Below are 10,007 nucleotides of genomic sequence, written 5' to 3' on the forward strand. Positions count from 1 at the left end.
CATGGTCAAAAAAAGGAAAAAAAATTAGACAAGGACTGAAAAAAATGCAAAATAGATTAAACAAAAAAGGAGATTCTGTTTAAATCATGTGACCTCACAAATCTTATGAAAAGTAAAGAAAAAAACATAAGTAGCCTAAAACATATCATTTGAAGTATTCCAGCAAATCAGTCATTTTTAAAATTGTATTATCCCTTTTGTCCAGATCTCCTTAAAGTAGCATATTTCACAATATATTCTCAATTTGTATAAACTTTCTATAATTTAGCACAACTTTTTAAAGAGATGAAACATTTTTATGTTTAAGGTATGAAGGAAGAATACCATAGGAGAACATCATCAGAAAAAAAAGAGCCCATATATATCCTTTTAGTTAAATTTAATTTGTCAGATAGAAGTTATCTATGTACAATCAGTGTGCATTGTAACAATTTCTATTAATAAAGTCATTCAAATCTTCTAAAATATTAACTGGCTGCATAGCACATTTGACATTATTGCCCAAGTTGAAAAGGGAAAACAAATGGATTTACAGTAAATTTTGGCTGATTTGGATTCTGAAGTGTTCATGTAGTGAACGGTCCTTCTTTTAAAACCAATGCACCTGAAAAACGTTTCAGAGCACAGTTTAGTTGTATATTTCTCACCATTTCATTACAGCAATCACAACACTGACAGTTTTTAATAGAAAAAAAAATAAAACATGTATCTAATAGAAGTATCCAATAAAAAAAAGGAGCACTAAATGGAATAAAATGTTCCCTTTCCCCATTTTTACATTCTGAACAGCGATTCCATCAAGATACTTTATTAAAAAGTGTAATACACTGATTTTTGTTTCATACTTGTGACAAGAAGGCCTGAGTTGGAGGGGAAAGGAATAGTCAAAAAAAGCCTGAGAGGGGAAAAAAAGCTCATTTAATTAATTTACAATAATTTACAGCCGTTTTTTGTAAAAAGGCATTACAATTGATCACAAACAGGAGAAATCCTGGCTATTTTACAGTTATAGGTACAGAATTTAAATATTCAAGCTTGTGATGAAAAGCGGCAAGGTGGTCGCAGTGTACAATGTAAACAAGTAGCTTTGGAAAGTGAACAAAGTCCTTGAGACTTCTTTACTAAGAAAACAACAAACTCCTCATTCCTTCCTGAAACATGATCACAGGTCAGTGTGTAAAAGTTCATTTACAAACATAATTTAAACTGTGTTCAGCCTAAAACCACTTTGACATGAAGAGTTTTAATAATAAGATCCAGTCTGAATGGGGCAGTGTTGAGGTCCCTGTAAAAGTAAACATCTTCCATTTCTTAAAAAAAAGTGCCACAACATTTGCAGCACAGTGCAGCATAAACTTTTAAATACAAAAATATTTTTTTCTTCTGTTGGGATAATAGACCTTGCATCCTGGAAAGAAGTAACAATACTGCTACTGATAGTATATCCAGTCCATATCTTTCAAGTCATGTAAGGCAATTACTGTGTTAGTTTACTGTATATGGCTAAAAGAAGGTCCAGAAAATGTCAGTCTTTGTTATGTTTTCCGGCTACTCCATGTATGTTCTGGTGTACTTTTGTGGTCGGATGAGTGTTCAAATGGAGATCTGTGTCCTAAGGGAGATCTTGAGCCATAAGGAGACCTCTGATCTAGTGGTGACCTAGGGCCACTACTGGAAGCTCTATGGTCCATTTGCCAGTCTGAGTGGTACCTATAATCCCTGGACGATTTATGATGGCCATAATCTGCAGTGGATCGGTGATCCGAGTGTATTCTGTGGTCTGAATGGGAACGGTGATCGGAATGAGACCGGCTGTCCTTTAAATTTCCTTCCAGATTTGACCTGTGATCTCTACTCCTGTGGTCATCCAGCTTTCTATGTTTACTATCACTGTAGTATCTGAAAGATAAAATTATGATTTTGGTAATAAGTAAGAACTAAAATGGAATCAAGCCATTAAAATTATATCAAGAGCTTTTTCTTTTTACATTCTGTATTACACAGAAAGATACTTTGTGCTCAGAAACTTGCATTTCTTTATGTGGTGTTTGTCAGAAGCACCATGGTTGTCAGAAGTAAAATAAAATATAGGCTTTTTTTTTTTTTTTAATAGATTCCACCAAACAAAAATAAGCATTCCAAAGCAGAATTTCCAAAACGTTTGGTGACTTTTGTTCCACAAAATCATGCCTCAACATATTTTAGTTGACATCTTATTACTGAAAAATCATCATTAATTATAATTGCAAAGTAATCCTCATCTCTGTCCTTTTACTAAAACTTTTTTCTAAATCAATTGCCTAATTAGAAATAGCATCTTTAATGCATCGTTTCCATGGTCAGCCATCTGGTCTTAAAACATTTTTAGGCTCAGAGTATTCCCTCTTTACCTGATAAATGGGCTTTCCACCCCTTGTAACCAACTTATTACCCATCTTACTAGTTACTGTAGATGTGTAATATCATATACAACGTGGTCAGTGTTTTTCCAAAAGAAATGATATAGTATCACTGGATAATATCACTGCCCAAACAATGGCACAGAGAAAGACACAGTCAAGAGCGGAATTCATATTGGTGGATTCTGATGTGTGGATATATGAAACAATAACTTCTGTATTCCAGGTTTGAGCCCAAAATAACTAGTTTCAAAATGGTGACTAGCTACATCTTTGCAAAATGAGGATAACATAAGTATACACACACAACACTGTCAATCAGACAAGAGATCCTGTATATAGGATGGAAAAAGCTGCGCATCAAGAGGAACTTAAACATTAAGAAGGGTGAAGATCTTGGGAATTAGGTCAGGAAAGGTAAGGCGGCACACTCAGTAAGATTCTATATGAATCCACTGAATTTGAACTTATCTATATTTCTACAATATCTTATGTGAATATATAAATTCACTATATGTCTACAATATGGCTAAAACCAAATTTATTAGACATAAGCTGCAGACTCAACTAAAATTCATGTAATAATTCCCCAGAAACAAACACGACAAATATGGGAGAAAAGAAGCCGAAAGCTTTTCAATGGATTGAGGACAAAACTTACCTGTTATCCTGTTTGTAGTGATCCCAATCCCTGTGATCTTTCCCATTGCTGAAGGCAGAATAGGGTCTTTTCCTAGAGTCACTTTTTTTGTAAGCATCTCCCTGATGTCTGTCTTTGTGATGATCATGATACTGTGACAAATGTCTGTCAGAAGAATAACTGTCCCTGCTGCTGTCATCATGGTTTGTATTCTCTTTCAATCGTTCAACATCTGTTTAATAGAAGTAGAGAACAATGTTGAACTGTGCTTTTTTGTGTAGGGGAATGTCATATGTTACACCATTTCCAACTGAAATGCATTTCAACCTGTAAGATTTAACTCTGTATGAAAGAAATATTGGGTGCATCTACACATGCAATTAGTGCACAGCAATAAACCCCAGTGCAGTTCACACTAGAGTTTATTTCTCTTGGGCGCAGTGTCTACACACTTGCCCAGGACCACAGCATGTTGTGCCAGGTGGAGCAGCCCTGGGCTTGCATGGTGTCTGAGGGGGCCAGCCTGGGGCTGCTCTGCCACAGCTCAGTGTTCTGTGGAGGAACTGGCTGGAGCATGAGGGTCCTACAGTGCAGGACTAGCTGGAAGGCAGCCCCTGCATTGTAGCATCCTTGTGCCTGAGCCAGCCATGGTCACTATTACACGTGCATTTTGGTGCATGCAACTACTCTGCTGTAGGGCAGTATTTGTCCTGGACTGTACTATCCTAGAGAAGAGTTAATTAATTCACTGCACCCTAATACAGGCGCACACAGATGATGCCATGGAGCTAATTAGTCAGCACCACAGAAAAAGGGATATGTAGATGCACCCATTGTGATTTAAATGTGAACCAGCCGAAAGATACAGGGAGGAAATACGAGTGAAATGTGAGATGACAGGCAAGTCAAACAAAACAAGGCCAGAAATGTAAAGGTGTGAGGGAGAGGAGTTAGGTAAGATGTAAAAATCAAGGGAAGGAAGTTCATTTTGACTCCAGGACAGAGCAGTTTCAAACAGAAAGGGTCAAGTTTGCCTTTAGCAGTGTAATTTTGGCAAAACTGTTAGGAGAGCACAGAGTGGTACTGTAATCAATGAAATGTTTATGGCATGAGTAAGTGTTTGAAAATGCAATAATGGATTAAAATATATTTTAACAAAAAGGATTCCAAAATTATCTTTGAATTTCAGTTTGTCATTGATTTTACTAACTCTCCAAGTACAAGTTGGAGACTCATGTGAATCTCTCTCTTTGCAGGTTGAAACTTAGTGCCATAGGAATTTTAGGAAGCTTCAATTATTACATAGTTTGTTTCTATTTTATACACTCATCTAAAACACTCTGGCATACTAGTACATGCAAGACTTTTTACCTGGATTTCTAATCACATGTGTATTTACATTGCTGCCAATATTCTGGTCATTGTGTTGCTAAAAGACATAAGTAAAAAAATGGCATTGTTAAATCTCAAAATTGCATCAAATAGTTACGTGTTAAAAATATTCCAACTGTGAAAAAGACTTTGTTTACTACCGACACACAAAAATTTATCCCTTAAGCCAGATAACATCAGAATCCATTAAGATTTTATCCTCATAGAATAATGTCAATACCTACAAAAACTTCTTTTCAGAATGTTTCTACATATGAGACCATACACTACCTGAGATTCTTGGCGTTTTTTGATTGCATGTTTATACAGTTTGTGCAGCTTTCTGGCATCAAATTCTGTAAACTTAGATACGAAAATCCACAAGTTTCTAGAAAAAGGGAAATAAGAGGTCAGCATTCCTCTTTACACTGATTTTCCTTCTTGCCACTTCATAGAATGAGCTTAATACACTGCTATTTTATCTCAGAGATACCTTGGTGCACTCAAGCCAATGCAGGCCCTACCACCAGCCATATAGTTATGATAACTGAGCAAAAAAATACTTAATTTTTGCATAATTTTTTTCAAGTTCTAAAGCCTGAAATATTAAAAGGTTATTCATTTTGTTTTTATTCATAGATTGTAGAGTCAGAAGGGACCCCGAAGGATCATCGTGTCCAACCCCCCCCCCGCCCCAGTAATGACACATTCTCCTATTTCACTTACAAGAAATATAGAATTACTTACTTCCTCCATTGTTTAATTTGATCGGGATCTGTGTATTCTTTTAGACACTCAGTGATGTTATCCCCAATGCAGCTACCTACTTAAGAAATCTAAGATGGGGCAGTGTGTTTTTCGTTTTAAAAGTAGATTTGATTTGAAGAATTCTTGATTAGTCAGAAACCCTGTACTCTATTGAAGACATTTTGCTTCTCCATTATGTGGGTGAAAAGAAACTAAGTAGGTGCTCCTATGTGGGAAAGCAAGTCTGAAACCCTACTGATTCAAGGGAATGAGGAGAGGGAATTTTCTTGCTGGTGCCCCTGATCAGCTTTATAAGCTAAGACTGCAATGAAGAATGTTTTTACTGAGAGAAAAATTTGGAAGACAGGGAGTACACGGTAGTGGCATTACCATGTCTGGAACTAACATCTTCTATCTGGGGGAAATAATGAGGGCAGCCCAAATTTATGGCCAATGTCTGAAGTTCAGAAACACGTGTTCATTACTAAATATGATGTTTTTTCAAAACTTTGTTTTTTTTGCCTGAAACTGATTCCATATAACCATGATTTAGACATTTGTATCTGTAGAGACAACTCGGATATAATCTCGGGAGCTGCTTACAGACATTTAAAATAAAAAAATAAAAAAATAAAATAGATTTTTTAAAATTGGTGTGCCCCTGTGCTGAGCTCAGCACATACCCAAAGAAGCATTGTGTTAGTCGGACCTGGCTCACCCAACGTCTGTATAGATTAAGGTGCTTTAACTAAGCTTTTTTTGGTACTTTTATCTAATAGTTGATTGAATAAGCTTTCGATAAAAGTGCCAAAAAGTCCCGCTGAAGCATTCGATTTATACAGACGCTGCATAAAAAGGTCAAACTAACATGCTACTGCTTCAGGTAAAGCACTTTTTTTTTGTTCATGTTCAGCAGCAGGCAGAGGCATAATTGTTGGAAAGCTAAAAATGGGTATTTACTGCTTATCTAATACAAAATAAGGAAGTTTGTCTTTGTGTCCAGTGAAAAGTCGACTGGAATTTGCAATGCTACAGAGTAATTATAAAACCATCTTATAAGCATAATCTGTGTGTCTTGGATTGGTAACATTTCCTAAAAAGTTCCTGGTAGTAAGGTGTTTGATGACCTCAGATGGATAACCTTAAATACTAGAACACAAAGGTCTACTTAGGTGGTAAGCATTCTGGGGAATGGATCTTACTTTCACATTTGTATTTAAAAGCCTAATAAAATGCTGGAATAATAAAGTAAATAAACGCAGCAGAGGCATTTGTAGGCTAACAACTACTTTTGGGGAAGTTGCAGCATTCAAGGTAAAATTTCTAGAAGATCTGGAATTACATACCAAGTCTTCCTTTCACTGGACTAGAACTAACTTGACTAGTTTTCTTTAGAAATTTATCTATATATACTTCTGAGATAAACTGAAAAGTACTACCCCTGTTTTTAACTTGGCAGAATTACGATAAAATCTTTGGTTTATAACTCTGTACAAAAACAATCTCCAGAAATTGTTTCTGGTAGTCATCTTAATTTTTACTTTACATTAAAATATATTAGTTGTAAAGCATATTTACCAGATGGCACTACAATAAACACAAAAAAAAAATAATTCCTGCAACTTAATCAAATCATGCTAATTTAATAAACAAAATTCAAAATGGCTCTCAGAAAATGAAAAAAATAATCAAGAATAATATTTAGAAGCTACCTTGGTTTTGAGAAGTTAACACTCAGAGTATCTACAAATTAATATTAATTACTCAGGAATTTGTTCTGTTGTTCACTTCATTTTTGTTTTTAAGAGAAAGAGAGAAAAAAGAGAATCTACCTAGTTAGCCAAATACAGTTTACAGTACCAGACAAATCCAGCGTGTCAACAGCTAAGAATCCAATTTCAAAGTCCACAGGAAATTTATAATTATTTTGTTACAAGTCCTCAGGTGGCATTTGAAAATGTTAAAAAATAGATACGAGTCATAAACTAGCAAAACTGTACGGAAATGTTTTTAAACAACAAAAGTAATGATGCATTCTCTTATTTCACTTACAAGAAATATAAAAATGACTTACTTCCTCCATTGTTTAATTTGATCAGGATTTGTGTATTCTTTTAGACACTCAGTGATGTGATCCCCAATTTTGATCAAACACTGTCTAGTATGCTCCAGCTGTTCCCTTTCTGAAAGGCCTTTCTCTGGTCTGTCTAGCTGCTTCAGTGCTGCCTTGACAGGCCTCATTCTTTCTTTACACTGAAAAACAGAAAAAGGTATACAAGTCAAAGAAAAAGCCACATTGAATTCTAAAACATGACCCACCCCTCACTGTAATATTTATATAGGCAGGAACACTGCTATTGTAAGCCAAACGAAACACAACTCTTTGCTCACAGCTCTTAAAACTCCTTTTTATTACACTTTTCTTTTGGAAAATGAATAATTTAAATCCAGTTGGAAATTAGGTTCTCTATGAAAGCATTATACCATATGTAACTAAGTTGCTCAACTTTAAGAACATACAGGTTTAATTTACGAGATGTTCTTAGAAACAGATTACATACGGATACTATAATTTTGAATATCAAAATCCAAATCTGCTAAGTTTTCCTTAACTTTCACTACAAATGCAAAACACAAGACTTATGATACAAGTACTATTAAAAACACAAATTGAACATGGAGATCATAAATGGAAGCGCTTGATAATATCTAGAATAGATCTGAAGCCTAGTGGATGACATGCTGCTTAGGAAATGATCTGCATTTGGAATTTAGAAGAGAATGTGTTGGGTCTTTGTTTAAAGGTGTATTTACACTGCAGCTGGTATTGTGATCACATCTCAGACAGATGCACCAAAATTAGTTCTTACCAAGACAGCTTGGGGATGGGTACTGCTAAGAGTATAGCTGTGGTAGCATGAAGCTCAGTGCAGGCTAATTGCACTACTTAACTGCTTACCAGATTTTGCAGCCAGCTCCCAAGTTCTGTAGTACCACAGCTTGCTTATTTAAAACTAGTTCAGGTATATTTACATGAATGAAAGCAGTCACTATTCCGATATGTAGAGGTACACTAAGTACATTCACATTTGGGGACTAGCCCATGCATAACTAAAGCTTTGGCTTCTTGCAATAAACTTTTAATATATTATTGGTAAAAAGAAAAGGTTATGAAAAATCACGTCTGACACCTTGTAATCAATGACTCTATGATAACCATTCTTCATTTTCCTGTTACTAGTCTTTGTATTGCAATATTATTATTCTCTTGTACTTCTAGGAGTCCCCAGCACTGTACAAGCACAAAAATAAATCCTTTTTATTTATTTCAAAGAAACTCTGCTTTGTCACAACTCAAGCTGGACTGTCCTTAGTGCTGAAGAAGAGAATCCTACCTGTGCATAAACCACGGCATGCTATCTTAACCTTGAGCTCTTTCCCTGGCAGAAAATACATTTGAAAACTGTCAGAAGCTGTGACAGGTATTTCATTCCACTGCTCTGAAGACAGCAGCACACATGGAACTTTTTAAAGAATTCTGCTTTTACCATTTGACTTGTTCCGTCATCCGGGAGAAAAGGAAACATCTAGAGAGAGACTGTCTGGTAGTGGGTCCCATATTATGTCAAAGGAAGAGTGAACATAATTTTCCTATTTTTGCCAACAAATCAATCATTAAAAATCAGGGTAGACACAGAACTGGAAAACGCCACTCTCTTTGCACCAGCAAGCACAGAACTGGCTTGAGGATGCCAGCTCTGAGATTTGGAGCTCAGCATGTATGACTAAACTGTCTGTGATATTAGCAGGAAAAGGAAAGAACTGGGGGAGAAAACTGAATCAAGAAATGTCAATGTAGAAAAGATCTTACTTTTAAGACTTGAATACCTCATAAATATTGGAGAAAAGTTATATTAAAATTACTGAAACTCTAATGTTCATTTAATAATCAATTCTGATCTAAACACATACTACCAGTTTATTATATTGTACAAAAAGCACTTGTTTTCTCTTATATTATTTCTCTCAAATATTTTTCAATGTTCTTGGAAAATTATGTATGCTTAAAGAATTAACAGTATTAATTAAAAGCATTACAAATTAATACTGCTAGAGTTAAATCATATTTTTAACAGTAATATTCTTTATTTTCCCCATGGCCAATCAACCTTGACTGTCATATGGTACTTTCAAGAACTGGTAAAATATGTTTAAGCCTTCTTTTAATTGGGGCATGTCCAGACGAACACGCATGTGCCTCTTGCCCCGTTTCAAACCCCTTTGAGACAGGGCAAGACGCACGTGTGGGAATGAAAAAAAGTTCCCTGCACTGCAAGTTTGCAGTACGGGGAGAAAATTAGACCCCTGGATATTCAAGGGTCCAAAAAACCTGAAATTTAAAAAAGCAGGGCAGGACACGGTCCTGGACTGTGCCCTCCATGGAGGCTCAGGCTGCCAGAGCGTCTGTATGGTTGGCCCCTTGCCCAGGTGCCAAACACGTGGCTGGCCAGACAGCACAGCACCAGGACTCCAGTTTCGTAAGTAAGTGATGGGCAGGGGGTGCTGGAGGAGGGGACTATGGGGGGCCCCGCTGGCCCCCCGCCCACTCCCCAGCCCCGCTCTGCCCAGCCCACCTGATCACTGCCCCCCCACTCCAGCATGCCCATACCAACCCCCCCAATCCCCACCCCCTGGAACTTACCAGCAATTCAGCAGCCATTTCTACCACTGGAGCCCCACCTGCACAGCATGGGGCATGGTGACAGCCCCAGAAGCCCCAGCCTGGGCCTTCTGGCCCCTTGCTGCCCTGTGCTGCGTGGGGGGCTCTGTCAAGAGGCCCCGGAGCCCAC

At 36.9% G+C, this 10,007-nt stretch overlaps 1 protein-coding gene across 1 annotated transcript in view; it reads right to left on the reverse strand.

Annotated features, from left to right (window-relative positions):
- Window positions 1-364: 364 nt before the first annotated feature.
- The window catches only part of CHD1 (chromodomain helicase DNA binding protein 1), an 87,134-nt gene continuing 77,491 nt past the window's right edge, over window positions 365-10,007 (reverse strand). Inside the window, exons 32-36 of the mRNA XM_019532416.1 lie at window positions 7,232-7,410; window positions 4,702-4,798; window positions 4,411-4,468; window positions 3,061-3,271; window positions 365-1,899 (exon numbers count right to left, since the gene is read on the reverse strand). Of these exons, the coding sequence (XP_019387961.1) occupies window positions 1,536-1,899; window positions 3,061-3,271; window positions 4,411-4,468; window positions 4,702-4,798; window positions 7,232-7,410 (909 nt within the window). The 3' untranslated portion in view covers window positions 365-1,535. The remainder of the gene's footprint in view (window positions 1,900-3,060; window positions 3,272-4,410; window positions 4,469-4,701; window positions 4,799-7,231; window positions 7,411-10,007) is intronic.

The sequence above is a fragment of the Crocodylus porosus genome, unplaced genomic scaffold (assembly GCF_001723895.1).
Source record: "Crocodylus porosus isolate Cpor-Errol unplaced genomic scaffold, CroPor_comp1, whole genome shotgun sequence".
Classification (NCBI taxonomy): domain Eukaryota; kingdom Metazoa; phylum Chordata; order Crocodylia; family Crocodylidae; genus Crocodylus; species Crocodylus porosus.